Source organism: Danio rerio, chromosome 8 (genome assembly GCF_049306965.1).
Source record: "Danio rerio strain Tuebingen ecotype United States chromosome 8, GRCz12tu, whole genome shotgun sequence".
Classification (NCBI taxonomy): domain Eukaryota; kingdom Metazoa; phylum Chordata; class Actinopteri; order Cypriniformes; family Danionidae; genus Danio; species Danio rerio.
Genome location: NC_133183.1, coordinates 14,011,314 through 14,027,573, shown reverse-complemented (window position 1 = coordinate 14,027,573; position 16,260 = coordinate 14,011,314). Strand labels below are relative to the sequence as shown.

The following is a 16,260-nucleotide window of genomic DNA, read 5'->3' as shown; positions in this document are numbered from 1 at the left end:
ATTAAGCCAAAATAAATTAAGCCAAACAAAATGCCATCTTGCACTAATGATGTTCACCTGGAGCCAGAGTCTGCTTTGTTGTGAACATGACCTGGAGCCATGGTGTGAAATAGCCAATCACAAGCATGTAATCATGAAGCCACACCCAGTGACTCAGTGACTCAGGCGGCACAGTGGCTCAGTGGTTAGCACTGTCGTCTCAGCAAGAAGATCACTCGTTTCTGTGTGGAGTTTGCATGTTCTCCCCATGGTTTCCCTCGGGTGCTCTGGTTTCCACCACAGTCCAAACACACGCACTACAGGTGAATTAAATAAATTAAAATGGCCGTAGTGTATGAGTGTGCATGTGTGTTTCCCAGTACTGGGTTGCAGCTGGAAGGGCTTCCACTGCATAAAACATATACTGGAATAGTTGTCAGTTTATTCCGCTGTGGCTACCTCTGAAAAAGAGACTAAGTTGAAGGAAAATGAATGAATGAAGGTGCAGTTTTTGACTTGTACTGCAGCCAGCCACCAGGGGGCAGTACAAATATTTTGGGTTCACTTTTTTCTTTATGAAAAAATGTCATATTGTTTGCTCTCGGAGACGTGTAAAGCTTTCGACTTCATTTGATTCCATTTTAATTGATAGAGAAAAATAACAATATTGTAATAAAATGTAACTTTTTATATTTATTGAACAGTTTCTTAAAAGTTTCTTAAAAAGGTGATTGAGTGTCACGAATTTTGAGGTAAACTATTCCTAAAAAATTGAATAGTAGTCCTAAAAATTTGCTTTATCTATGCATTCTAACTTTCTCTTTTTTTCTTTTCTTTTTTTTTGATTTATGGGATTGACAATGAGTGTGTGTTTTCTTTTCAAACAGTCAACTTGTAATCCATTTAAATGTGTTTTAATGTCTTAGTTTCGATTGCATAATTTTGATTCTAGTGTTTTGTTTGTATTTCCCTGCGAAATCCATGTCCAGAATGAGAAAATAAGTATCATGATTTCATATTTATATCTTTATTTATGTTTATTGTGATTGTACATTATCCTTGTCTGCACTTTAAACCACAACACGACACTCACATCTGTTTCCAAACATTATACAATCACTTTTATAGTCTGTGTATATTTGAAGGAATTCAAAGAAATAGTTTTATGAATCAAAGCATACTAAATTAGCCAGAGTGTATTTGTGGGTGAATGAGAGAGTGTATAGGTGTTTCCCAGTACTGGGTTGCAGCAGGAAGAGCATCCGCTTCATAAAACTTATGCCAGAGTAGTTGGTGGTTTATTCAGCTGTGGTGACCCCTGATAAATCAGGGACTAAGCCAAAGGATAGTGAGTGAATGAATGAACCCAGCAGGCACCCAACATCATAAGACGTTAGTATTAGGTTAGATTTAGGTCATGACATCAGGTGACCGAAGTTTAATGTTTAGCCAACGTATAAGGACAAATGTATTTTTACATACAATAACAACGTCAAATCACTGTAAGTTGATATTTGGTTGATTTTAGGTTGTGTTGGAAAGTGACCAAATTCCAACGTCTAATAGATGTCATAACCATAGCGTCCACACAACATCAAGGTGTAACATGATTAGACGTTGATATTTGGTTGATTTTAGGTTGGACATTGGACATTGACGTCGGCCTGACATTGGGTTCTGACATCAACCCGATTTTCACTTCCAAGCAAATTTCTACGTCCCCATTATGTTGAGGTACAATGTCAATATGATGTCCTGTGCCTGCAGGGAAGCATAACTAATCACTGTTTTTAGAATATGAAGCATCTTAAGCAAATTGCTTAAATAAACAGCTGACCCCTGCTGAATAACCAATTCACCAATGTCAAACTCAAATCTACAACAGAGAAAACAGCTGTCATAGCCACCCCCCCCACCCCAAAAAAAAAGGAAAGAAAAAAAATAAGCTGATGCCTTTTGATCAAATTTGTGACTCATTCTCCCTCAACAAAGAAAACCACAGGTTGTTTTTATGAGGTGAAATTGTTTATGAAGCCACAATATAGATTGGGATTCTCTGTAAACCACAGGAGGGCTTTCAATGCTAAAGTGCTAGCATGAACATTCAAAATGAAGAGAAACAACCACTAAAAAACATCGCCGCACCTCATCCTGCCATGTGTATCTTGCTGAAGAAGGATTTGCTTTTCTTTTTTCAGTGTAGGACTGATAAACTTGAAATATGGACTGCGATAGGAAATGAACAAAATAGCTGTGACTTTCAGGGGATGGACAGTTTGTCGGTTCGTGGCCCTGGTTGCTCTTTATGAACATGTAGGCACTCAGGAACCCCTGCCGATGGCCTCTCAAACTACACCTGTCTGCTGACAGCGCTTGCCAGTCATCCATGTAAATAATTTAACCGTGAAATTGAGCATGTCTTGCAGCATAACAACACCCCAGGACGACAAGAGGGACTTTTTTCCTTTCTTTTCAAATCCTGCCCTCTCTGACATCGCCCAAACCCATCATTTTTGACCAGCGAACGCAAGATCAATTAAAATGTTCTGCCGCATTTATTTGGATTGACAATGGACTCATAATCCAGCTTTGTTTTTTTGGGTCTTGTATTAGCGGTAATTTATTTGATTTGATTTGATTTATTTTTTTTGTTGTTGATCATTAAAATGTGTTTAATGTTCAGAGTGACATTTAATAAATATCCACGGTTTCTAACATACTTGCTTTTTCGGAAGCATTGCAATTTTTTCTTTAGCAGTTTGGGAGGGAATGTCAGCCGAGGTCAGCTCATTAGTTGGTAATTGACTAGGTATAGGCCAAGAATAGATCCCAAGGTAATGTTTTTTGGTTTGTGTGTGTGTGAATATCGTGGCATTTGCTTTCATTTTAAAAGATCTGTGCCAATCTCAGGCCCAGATGGCATAATGAGGCTCTCAGCTGATGAATGTTTCAGAGATGTCGTCAAAATGTATGACATTAAAATGAGGAATGGAGAGATTTTGGTCTTGGAATGTGGGGGGAAATGGTTGGCATCAAGGGATCATGCAACTTTCATTTTTGTAAGATGTCATTTTTTAATTTCCCCCCCTTAATAGCGCTACTTATTTCCTGACTAATAGTCTGACTTGCTAATTTCAAGAGCATATGGCAAGGCTATACATTTTTTTTGAGGGATAGAAAAAAAACTTGGAGAATGATCGCTCAAATATTTGAGCGTAAGAATTAATAAGATCCTTTTGGATGGATGATCTTTTATTCTACATTGAGTGGTAAACGCAAGACCCGGTTCTAGCATGACTGGTGTGGAATATACTGTATGCAGTGCTCAGTACACTGTATGCAATTGAGTAAACCCCATTTTGAAAATTAATTTTTGTATCCATTTCTCTGTGAATATAGGCAATGTATTTTGGTGCATTTAAATAAAACAGATTTACTAAAAATATATATTTATGAAAATAATATTTTAGTCACCGAACATATTTAGAAATGGAAAGATAATACAATTAAATTCAAGCAAAATATTGCAAAAAAAATGTACAACCTACAAAATTTCTACAAAGTTTTCCATTTTTTTTGCTTCTCTTAATTCTTCCTCTTTTTAAAATTTGTATTTATTATTTTTTTGTAACATATAAATTGGGTGTACTAGTTTTTGGACCATTATCGTAAGTTTAGCTCCAGATTAAAGTTCAATATTGACTAATCTCATGTATATGCACACATATAATATTGTAAAGCTTCCTATTAAACATATGAATTTAAAAGAGAGATTTGTGAGGAGTGTACTTATATATGCTGAGCACTGTAAGGTCTGTATTTTATAGTCAGCCTATTGATTGAATTCAAAAGCAATTTTCCACCAATTCAGAATGATTCACTTTGATTTTTGATGAAAACATTATTTGTAGATATAGATTTATATGCAGTAAAATAAGCATTTTCTCAAAATAAATGTTTACGTATGGACAGTTTTGGGTGTAATTAGTTAGTAACTTTCATTAAATTACTTTTCCTCTGAACTTTCCTTTTTAATGTTGATGTAATTTAATTGAAGTTACCTAAAATATACTTGTGTGATGTGAATAAATTCAACAGTACTGTTTAAATCAGTCAAAAAAGGAGAGTAAGTGTAAAATTAAAGAATTAAATATTATTTAAAAAATAATATGATTTTTCAACTTTTTAAGGGTTATACTTTTCAAATGCACAAGCTTAAAAACTGAATTGAGTAGTAAATTAATGTCAATATATTCTATGTATAAAATAGGGGTTTGTTATTACTTTAAAACATTGTGTGTTTTGATAAATAATAGATCCAGTTAAATGTTTACATGTGTTTAATACCTAATTAAAGTATACTGCTAACATTTTAATAGTCTGTTCACTACCTGACAAATGTCAGGTAGTCAAGTTGATTATTTTGTATCAGAAGTGGCTTATATGAAAGGCAACGGCCTCTAGATAATGCTTATTTGACCAAAATAAAATATGATTATGCCTTAATTTTTAAATATTTAATTAGGACAGTAAGGTCTGACTTTGCTTAGACAAAACTCTTGTCACTTAACAGAAATAATGTACAGTATATGATACAATATATACATAATATAAAGTCATGGTGCAGTGTATGAAGAATAATTACTGTGAATGACTCTTATGAACTTGGAGGACTGCATCCATACATCACTCAAATAAATTAATAAAGTCATCTTGAATGGCAAAGATGGCGTTCTTGCAGGACTCCTAGAGCTCATCAAGATTCTTTGGATTCATCTCCAATGCCTTCTCCTGTATCTTACCCCAGGCCTGCTCAATAATGTTCATGTCTGGTGACTGGGCTGGCCAATCCTGGAGCACCATGACTCTGTTTGCTTTCAGAAAGTATGAAAAGGAGCGCTATCCTACTGTAGAATTTGTCCTCTCCTGTGGTTTGTAATGTAATGGGCAGCACAAATGTCTTGATACCTCAGGCTGTTGATGTTGCCATCCACTCTGCAGATCTCTCACACGTCTCTGAATGTGACCCCAAACCATGATTTTTTTCTTTAGCAAACTTGACTGATTTCTGTGCGAATCTTGGGTCCATGCCGGTTCCAAAAGCATTTCTGCAGTATTGGTGATGATTAGGATGCAGTTCAACAGATGATTCATCTGAAGAATCCACCTTCTGCCACTTCTCCACATGATCAACTAGAAGTCTGACTTGCTAAACTGGGATCGACGACAAGTCTTTTGTCAGGTAGTGTATTGATCAAAAGCTGCAAACATTCAATGATACTCTATAAGGGAACTTAAAAATAAGGGAAATATATAAACTTTTGAATATGCTAATTGTTTGTAATTGCTCTTATTATGATTACAGAAATTGCTGTATGTTTAATACCGCCATTCAGAAGCTACTTTAAAATAAATATTTTTAGTTCCAAAATTGTCAGCAGTGTGAAAAATTTGGATTGCATAATTATTGAAAAGGGCACTAGGAGGTTGTTCTTTACCTGACACAGTGACACTTGTTGTTTTCAGCTAGTGGAGACAAAGATATAACACCACTAACTGTTATATATGATGCTTAAAAGGGCACATTTTCAAGAAAAGTCACGTTTTAATTTTCAGCTTTGACCTTTTTTCCTCATTCATTCAATGGTACTTTAAGCTGTTGAAATTTGCACCTCTATTTTTACCTCATGAATTGTAAAATGCTGTACTACTTTAGAACAGGCACTGACATTCAGTTCACTTCAGAAGGTCTACTCACTTTACAATTGCTGACCGCGCCACTGGTTGAACACACTGAATTGTGTCCAATGACATTTTCTAAAGATTTAGCTGCCCAAATAGTGCCATTTTTGTACTTGATATGTTTGTTAAATCTATAATTGTGTAATATTTAATTACAATAGTAATACTGAGAAAAATTCTTACAATTTAAAAGAGTAATATCTATGGTATATTAAATTCAGTATTGTGTAAAAGACTTTTAAAAAGTAATTAATTATAAATCACATCATTATAATTGTATTTAAATTACTTTCTAAAACTAGAATTTCTCAAAAGTAACTAAATCACACAATAAGGAATTCAATTACTTTACGTGATACTATTTATTCATTCATTCATTCATTCATTTTCCTTAGACTTAGTCCCTCATTTATCAGGGGTCACCACAAGAAATGAACCGCCAGATACTATTTAAAGTCCCTATAAATCTAAATACATAAACAATATGCATTAAACTTTTTCAATTCTTTTAGATTTGAGTCAAGCAGGAGTATAATAGTGCTGTCAAACAATTAACCGCATCCAAAATAAGTTGAAATTTAAATACTATACGGTATGTGTACTCACTGTGCATAAATATTCAACCCAGGCTCATTCTGGAAACGTAGCCCCGCGGACGTTTCTGGAGACCGCGAAATACGTCCCGGGAGGTACATATTTGTGCAGTTTTTGTTTTCGAGATGCCGCAAAGGAGGATGAGGAGAATGGCGTGCTCGTGAGAGTAAAATAGGCAAGCATGTCACCCTCCTCCTCCTCCTCCTTCTTCCCTAAACCCAAGCAACGATTTACAAAAGCTGTCCAGAAAAAGAAAAGCCCTCGTCCGATTTTGACCGCGTTTTCAGATTTCGCAACATGGAACTCGAACCGAGTCGTACGCTCCGGGCCTCCGCTCCGCCGACGTAACACTAACCGGACAAACTGGTTGCGGCGAGAAAGCCCTCTACACGCAGGTGAGCCGTCAGCCCAGCCAATGAGCGCAGAGCGCCATCACACCGCCCCGTAGCATTCGCTTGAAAAAACTAAATGCCGCCGTACGTTTTCAAAATGAGCTTGGGTTGTAAATATTGGGTGTAAATAATTATAAAATATTTAAAATACAAAAAAATTTACATATATATTTATTTATATATTATTTATAATTTGTATAAGACAAATGCTTAATTTTAAAATACAAATAAACATTTTCTCAAATATATACAGTACATGTTTGTATTCATGTATATACAAAAACAAAACAAACACAGTACTCATATGTAACATATAAATGCACACTTTATTGTTACTTTATTTATATTGTTGTTGTTTATCCAAATTTATGTCTTATTTTGACACTCCAGTTATTCAGCAATGTTTAAAATTTAAAGTAATTAACTTTTTAGATAAGATTGCAGAGTATTGTTCATTTGATACCAAGCCTTTAGTTGTCATTTATAAGGGATTTATAAAGCATAAATAGTCCTCACCTAGATTAGGTCACAAAGCATTTATTAACAAACATTGTAACATTACTATTCATTCATTCATTTTCTTGTCGGCTTGGTCCCTTTATTAATCCGGGGTCGCCACAGCGGAATGAACCGCCAACTACTCCAGCAAGTTTTTACGCAGCAGATTCGCTTCCAGCCGCAACCCATCTCTGGGAAACATCCACATAAAAAATTCACACACACACACACACTCATACACTACGGACAATTTAGCCTACCCAATTCACCTGTACCGCATGTCTTTGGACTGTTGGGAAAACCGAAGCACCCGGAGGAAACCCATGCGAAGACAGGGAGAACATGCAAACTCCTCACAGAAACGCCAACTTAGCCGTGTTTCGACGCAGCGACCTTCTTGCTGTGAGGCAACAGCATTACCTACTTCGCCACTGCCTCGCCTAACATTACAATATGCCTGAATAATAAGATATACAAATGTTAATTTCAATAGTTCATTAATAATTTACTAACTCAATGATCTTAAAAAACACCATCTACTTTTAAATACAAATGGTTTGTAAATAATGCAATACTTAATTTAGCAATGAAAAATCAACCTGTCACAAATTATGAAAGTACAAATATTAAGAACATTTTAAATGTGGTTATAAGTTAATAATAAAGCATTTGTAGTTGAAGTTATAAACTAATTACTAATGTTTATTAATGTAGTGTGTAGTTATTAGTATAGTGTGTAGTTAATATAGTGTTATCCAATATTTTAATCATATTGGGTTAGCAATTGCATTATAAGTTTGTATATTTTTATTATTAACTTATTTCAATGAAAAGAAACAATTCTATTTAGAATTCTATTTATTTTAAATGGATTTCAATGCACATTTAAGTTCATCTGATCCATTCACAACATTTAAATAAAACATTGAATTCAAGCTTGCTTTTTTGTAGCTTAACTATCAATCAAACAAAAGGTTACATTAATTTAGAAAAGACGATCTTCCCCGACCCTCCCCTTAATTTTTACTATCTTCTAAGATGGGATTGTGGGCCAAATCAAAGGTCATCATGGGCCAATGTTGGCCAGCGAGTCCTAGTTTGAGCACATATACATTATAGTCAGTACTGAAGTCAAATCTGGAGCTAATCTAACAAAACAAATTATGATAATGATCCAAAATTAGTACATCCAAATCTATATGTTGGGGAAAATATTCAATATAAATTTTTAAAAGACAAAATTCAAAAGAAAATTACAATTTTAGTAGTTTCTTTTTTCCCTCAATATTTCACATAAATTCACATCTATTTCTAAAGATGTTTTGTGACTACAATATTATTTTAATAAATATATCAGTTTAATAAATCTGTTGTGTTCAAATGCACCAAAATATTCACATGATATTCACTGAGAAATTGATAAAATGTTTAAAAATGTATAAAAATGGGTGTACTCATTAATGCTGATCACTGTATATATAAATGACACACTGATTGAGCTGCACAGATTTTCGTGAGTGTTTATGTAGTGTTATCTCTGTCATGTGGTGAGAGAATGGCTCTGCAGGTCTGGTTTTGCACCAAGAGCTGCAGTTTCTGTGTGTCAGGAAGTTGTAAGAGTGATGTGCATCTACTCAGCGAAGCACAGGATCAAACCCAGCGAGGGATTCATCAGAAACGAGAGCTGTGCTGATGGAACGCTTCACATATTCAACACTCAGCAAGTACATAAACACATCTGGCTTCTTATCTCCTTCCCCCCCAATATCCCTAACACCTTCCCTCCAGACAGACTGATAGAAGAAGACATCCTGTACTTGTATCCTGTACCTGTAAAATGTATCTCCAGCACAATAGAAGGCATTTGAATCGTGTTTTTTTTTTATGTGTGTTTAGGCTGCTTCAAATCAAGAACACCTGCTCTAAATAAACATTTGTGATCAATGGTGTTTTAGGTGAAGCTGCTTACCAAAATGGCATCAAAAGCCTTGTGTTTATGTGTAGTTGCTATTGTTTGGTTTCTGAAAATGTTTGTTGAGATACTAGCCCCTTTCAAACAGTGATACCGGTAAATAACTGGAAAATTTCCGGAACGACTTTACCGTTATATTAAAAAATCGCTGTTCACACAGGTGAGGACGTTACGGAATTTTTCCAGAAAAGGCCGTTTCCACATTCCAAAATACCGGTAAATTCTGACATCATTAACCAGAAATTAGCTTTAAATGGCTGCGCTTGTATTTATAAACATTTGACTACAGTACAAATTTTGTGAATGGATCAGTACTGTGAACATTTCCGATGAAAACATTTAGAGAAACACTTTCGCATGTCGAGATTTACATAATATGTGTGTGTGTGCTGGCGCTTACGGGCTGTTTCACGGGCACACGCAAAGCTTGAAGGTAAAGAAACAGCGGCTTATCATAAGCATCTTATCGATGATTATTTACACAGTTGACATTAAGAAGAACATATAAACGTGATCTGACTAGCAGCTAAATGTGTCTGGGAAAATATTCAAAGGCTTTTATTCTCATAAACCATGCGGACGTGAATGCGTCTGACTGTTTGGATTGGCTAAAGCAGATGTCTCACGTCAGCACGTTCTAGACGTGAATGCGCTCTTTCCTGCAATCTTCCTTCCGGCAAGTTACTGGTAATGTTACAACTTCTCTTTTCGGAAAATAGCCAGAATGAATTTACCGGTATTTTCAAAAAGGACCTGTTCACACATACACACAAACATTACCGGCAATTTTCCGGAAAGGTCTGTATGTGTGAAAGGGGCTAATGTCTGCAATATTTTAAAATATATATTTAAAAGAGCACATGTTCCGAGTCAAGAATTAACGTATTAATTTTAAATTTAAAGGGTTAGTTTACCCAAAACTCCCTGAGATAAATTAAGATTAAGATTTTTTAGATGAAATCAGAGAGCTCTCCGACCCTGCATGAACAGCAAGAGGTGTGAGATGTTCAGAATAGGAAACAAAATCATCAAAATGTTGACTTCAGTAGTTGAAATGTAAGTATATGAAGGCCCAAGAATACTTTTGTGTGGTAAAAACTGTAAAAATGACTTTGCCAAAGTCTTCTCTTCCTCCTGTGCAATTATTATAGGCAGTACAATGTCATTAGAGTTAGCCAGAGGTACGTATGGCTGCATTTCCTCTTTAAAATAAATGCTATGAGTATGGTATGGCGCCGCTGACAGCTTCTGTTTCTTTTTGCGCTACCAGCTGACCGCTTACCTCTGTGTGGACGGCTTTTCTGCTGGCTTTTTTTTTCTAGATTGCTTATGAAAACACTGTTGATTGGGTTTAGAGAAGGGTGTGGCTGAGAGGATCAGTTGATCAGTCAGTCCACAGCGGCCTCTGGTGGATTAACTCGAAAACAAAAACTGCAAAAACAACGTACCACCTAGGACATATTTCGCGATCTCCAGAAAGATATATTGGGCTACGTATTAATAATAAGCCTGGGTTGTTTTTTGCAAACACCACTAAGAGATTTTTACATTTTGAGGAGCAATTCAAGTCATGTCAGATAATTCTTCTGGGCTAGTGGAGCTGTGCATAGGTGGAATTGCTCTTCAGTAGATTGACCTTCAATAGTGATAATTGTATTACACAGTTCTGAAAAACATCATTCCATTTTAATTTACCTACACCAGCATTTTACACTACTCTCATCCCTGCCTGAATTGCTGGAATGTTTCACAATTTGAGTAATTATTGTTTTTATTCCCTATTCCTCATCTTCGTTAAGCTTTATCTTCGTTTTGACACAATCTATATTGTAAAAAGCAATACACCCACACCTTACACCCACAAAAAAATTATTTTTGCTGTTTGTTCAAACTACTTATTAAAAATGAGCTGAAATTCTGGAGATTTGTTTGGGAAAAGTATTTGTTTTATCTTCAATCCACTTAAATTTGTTACATTAACTAATTTGTTTTGGGTCAACATGAAATAATTGTGTGTAACCCAGCATTTTTTACTAACACATGTAACGCCTGGGTTCACTACAGGAAGACACAGGATCGCAGGATTATCAGATACGTAGATTTATTGATAAACACTTACATGGATGAACACAGGAAGGACATGGGGTGAAAACAAGCATCAAACGAGAGAATACCGGACATTGAATGAACCCAATGAAGGGGTATATACACAGGAACATAACGACACTGAGGATACACAGGGGATAAACACAGGCTGAACAGATGATTATTAACTAATGGTGGGAACTAGAACAAAGGAGCACATGGTGATGGTCACATGACAAAAACAAACACACATGGAACACAGGACCTGGTTGTACACCGCCCCACCCCCACCAACTCCCTTTTAAATGGCACGTCCTCGTGCCAGAAGAAAATAAAGGGTGAGAAGAGGTGGTCAAGGGAGAGTCTGTGAGGGAGGAACCGGAAAATGAATTGGAGGGCGTGGCAAGGAGGAGGTGGCCAGGGAGGAGTCACAGGAGGGAGGAGGTAGGAAGGGTGATGGAGGGAGGAGCCGTGGAGGAGGAGTGATTGCAAACTCAAAGAGGCTGACCGTGGAAGACGCCGCAGTTGGAGGGGGAGCCCAAGGACGTGACGGAGAGCCGTAGGGCGAAGGCAATAACACGTAGCCGTGACAGCTTTTCTAGATGCATAGATTGAATACACTATTGGTTGGGTCAGTCGGCTAAAATGAAATCTGTGGCCTCTGGTGAATTTACACTTGATGAGGATGCACAATGGCACAAACAACAGATGAATTTTGACATCATCATAAAGTGTACACAGCAGCCTTTGGTGGATTTGCAAAAAAACAATTACTAGAAGCAGATGTACCTCTGGCTATGTATTAAGCGGTCTTCAGAGATGTAGACAAGGGTACATATCCACATTGAGCATGGGTTTGTTTTTTAATTTAGAATTGAACCTGACAAATTTTAACCTCAGGCATTATTAGTAAATTTCGCAAATAAGCAAGTTCTTCTCTCCTCTTCAAATATTCACAACATCTTCCTCCAAAAAGACGCTGTCCTGTTCTTGACCTCTCTGTTTCCAGCACACTAGATGTTTTGGAAGCCTCCTGACCAGCCAGATCGATAAGACCCATTGCATTTAAAGCATTTGCATCACGAGTTTTCTCTGTTATTGAATTGCATCTTCTCACTGTGATTCATGAGGGTACAAAGATCTTCTTTTGCACCCCGGCTCTCAGGCTGCTCAGCAGCCACCTGCTGCAGTCATTTTGATGCACTGGTCTTTCGTGTGATTGCTGTTTAATGAAAAACAGGCCAGCATCGCCCTGCTCTCCTATTACTGAGTAATTGATTTGAGGTGAAGAATGTCCCTTGTAGAGGTGAATAGTTTTACCCGAGTCATTAATCCCCTCCACCAGATATTGAAATCCCCCAACCGCCCTCTTTAAGCAAAAAATAAATAAAAATCTTGCTCTGTTTCTTTCACTCTAATCTGCGGTTCTTCTGATTTGAATAATAATAATATTCATAACAGTACTACATTCATTATTTTTAATATTGTCATATAGTAACATTTTATTAAAAAAACATAATTTATGTATCCCTATGTGTGAATGTGTGTGTGTGTGTGTGTGTGTGTGTGTGTGTGTGTGTGTGTGTGTGTGTGTGTGTGTGTGTGTGTGTGTGTGTACATACCGTTGAAGTCAGAATTATTAGCCCCCTTTTGATTTTTTTTTCTTTTTTAAATATTTCCCAAATGAGGTTTAACAGAGCAATGAAATTTTCACAGTATGTCTGATAATATATTTTTTTTTCTGGAGAAAGTCTTATTTGTTTTAAATCGGCTAGAATAGAAGCAGTTTTAATTTTTTTAAGCCATTTTAAGGTCAAAATTATTGGCCCCTTTAAGCTAATTTTTTAGCAATAACTTGCCTAATTACCCTAACCTGCCTAGTTAACCTAATTAACCTAGTTAAGCCTATAAATGTCACTTTAAGCTGTACAGAAGTGTCTTGAGGAATAGTCAAATATTATTTACCGGTATCATGACAAAGATAAAATAAATCAGTTATTAGAAATGAGTTATAAAAACTATTATGATTAGAAATGTGTTGAGAAAATCTTCTCTCCATTAAATAGAAATTCTGACTTCAACTGTATATATATATCTATGTGTATGTATATATATATATATATATATATATATATATATATATATATATATATATATATATATATATATATATATATATGAGGAATATTTCCAGTAGCATGTTAAATCTATGCCACGAAGCATTAAGGCAAATCTGAAGACAAAAGGGGGTCCAACCTGGTATATATATATATACTGGAAATATTCCTCAGATATTTTTGTCCATATTGACATGATAACATTACGCAGTTGCATATTTGTCCATAATGCAAATCTGCTGTTCCACCACATCCCAAAGGTGCTTTATTGGGTTGAGGTTTGGTGACTGTAGAGGCCATTTGAGTAAAGTAAACTCATTGTCATGTTCAAGAAACCAGTCTGAGATGATTTATGCTTTACGACATGGCGCGTTATTCTGCTGGAAGTAGCCATGAGGAGATGGGTACACTGTGGTCATAAAGGGATGGACATGGTAAGCAACAATACTCAGGTAGGCTGTGGCGTTGATATGATGATCAATTGATACTTATGGGCCCAAAGAGTGCCAAAAAATATCCCCCACACCATTACACCACCACTATTGGCCTAAACCATTAAGGCAGGATGGATCCTTGCTTTCATGTTGTTGACGCCAAATTTACACCCTACCATCTAAATGTCGCTGAAGAAATCGAGACTCATCAGACCAGAAATCGCTTTTCCAATCTTCTATTGTCCAATTTTGGTGAGCCTGTGCAAATTGTAGATTCAGTTTCCTGTTCTTAGCTGACAGGAAGGGCACCCAGTGTGGTCTTCTGCTACTGTAGCCCATCTGCTTCAAAGTTGGAAATGTTGTGCGTTCAGAGATGCTCTTCCGCATACCTCAGTAGTAACGAGTGGTTATTTGACTTGCTGTTGCTGTTATCCTACAAACAATAATAATAATAATATCAATAATAATAATCATAATAAATAACAGCAATAATAATGATTATTATAATAAAACTATTTAATGAATAGTAAATATATAAAAAATGTTGTCCGTAGTTTATGTGAGTGAATGAGTGTGTATGGATGTTTCCCAGTGATAGGTTGCGGCTGGAAGGGCATCCGCTGCATAAAACATGTGTTGGATAAGTAGCAGGTTCATTACGCTGTGGCAGGCCCGAATTAATAGAGACTAAGCTGAAAAGAAAATGAATAAGCGAATATTTAAAAACTATTTTTATTATATTATTATAATTGCGTTTTGTAAAATATATTTTCTTAATATTATTACCGTTATTATTTGTCTTGCCATTATTCCTAATTATAACTTATAATTATAATTATAACTGATTTGACCGATATTACAGTATCATCTCTGAATGTTTCTCTAACCATCTTACAACTTAATAAATACAAAAATTATATATTTGTCAAAGTGCACCACGTTCGGCTTTGAGTGAGAAATAGTTCTGAAGCTTGCTGTTAGAGTATAAATGTTTTGTGTTTTTAATAAAGGGGTAGATTCCTGTCTGAGATGAAAGCAAATGTAAGGGTCTACCTTGGGTTTTTCCACTTATCTTTGAAATGAAAGGATGTTATGATTAACACGATCAATAATATGATCTCTAGGTGAGTGAATGGAGCTTTAGTGTAGCATAAAGTCTTTACACCGATTATATAGTTTAATATTCCAAGCGTGAAGGTCAGAGATTTAAACCCGATAGGTTCTGTAGAGCATAAATGACACTGCAAATTGTCTCGCCGCGTGATTTCTGTGTTATTCATCACTGGCAGCACCAGTTTTTGCTCAAAATCTCATTAAAGATTACTTCATCTTCATTTCACAAACCGAAATGCACAGCATATGATAAAAAGTTCACTGGTGTGTGCAAATGCTTGATTACTCTTGATGAAGTAGCATAGAAATAATAAACACAACAAATATACTAATATATTATTGTTTTCTTATTATTACATGGTGATAATAATATATTTATTATTTTTCAATATTGCCAGATATTAATGTTTTATTACAATTTCAGATATGTAGGAACATTATTATTGCTTATTAATATTAATTTTCCTTCAGCTTAGTCTCTATTTCAGATGTTGCCACAGCGGAATGAACCACCAACTTTTCTGGCATAGGTTTTATGCAGCAAATGCCCTTCCAGCCTCAACCCAGTACTGATGAACACTTATACACTCTCTCTCACACACACACACACACACAAACACACACACACACACACACACACACACTCACTACAGCCAATTTAGTTCATCCAATTCACTTATAGCGCATGTCTTTGGACTCTGGGGGAAACAGCAGCACCCTAAGGGAAACACAAGCGAATACAGGAAGTACATGCAAACTCCACACAGAAATGCCAGCTGGCCCAGCTGAGACACGGACCAGTGACCTTCTTACTGTGAGGCGACACTGCTAACAATTAAGCCATGCGCTGCCTATAATAATAATAATAAGAGTAGTTTAATATATATATATATATATATATATATATATATATATATATATATATATATATATATATATATATATATATATATATAAAACATTCTATTGTTTTATTGTTTTTATTATTATTATTATATTATTATCATCAATATATTATGGGTTGTATGCATTTTTAGACATGTTGGGTTCACTTTTGTTTATCATGCTTGGCAGTGTATATTACAAATACAGTACTAATAATAGGCTACTAATAATACTTAACAATAACAATAATGGTATAACATTAATGTTAATGGTAATGATATTAAATTAGGTATATTTAAATATTCAAATTATTTAATTTAATTTATTATTAAATTATATTTAAATCATTTTATTTACATTTTGTACTATCTTCCTAATAGTATAGTGTGTTATTGTTTTTTGTGATTATTCTTATTTTTATATATATTTAATATGGTTATATTTTGTTA

At 35.4% G+C, this 16,260-nt stretch overlaps 1 protein-coding gene across 6 annotated transcripts in view; it reads left to right on the top strand.

Moving 5' to 3' along the window:
* fibcd1a (fibrinogen C domain containing 1a) overlaps window positions 1-10,406 on the top strand; it is a 398,615-nt gene extending 388,209 nt beyond the window's left edge. For 2 of the 6 annotated variants that reach the window (XM_073910115.1, XM_073910114.1), the window contains one exon: window positions 5,032-6,773. In XM_073910115.1, coding sequence (XP_073766216.1) covers window positions 5,032-5,102 — 71 coding nt within the window. In that variant the 3' untranslated portion in view covers window positions 5,103-6,773. Of the gene's footprint in view, window positions 1-5,031; window positions 6,774-8,759 lie in introns of those variants that run through there. The other 4 variants (XR_012384133.1, XR_012384135.1, XR_012384132.1 and 1 more) reach the window with 4 other exon arrangements.
* Window positions 10,407-16,260: the final 5,854 nt, after the last annotated feature.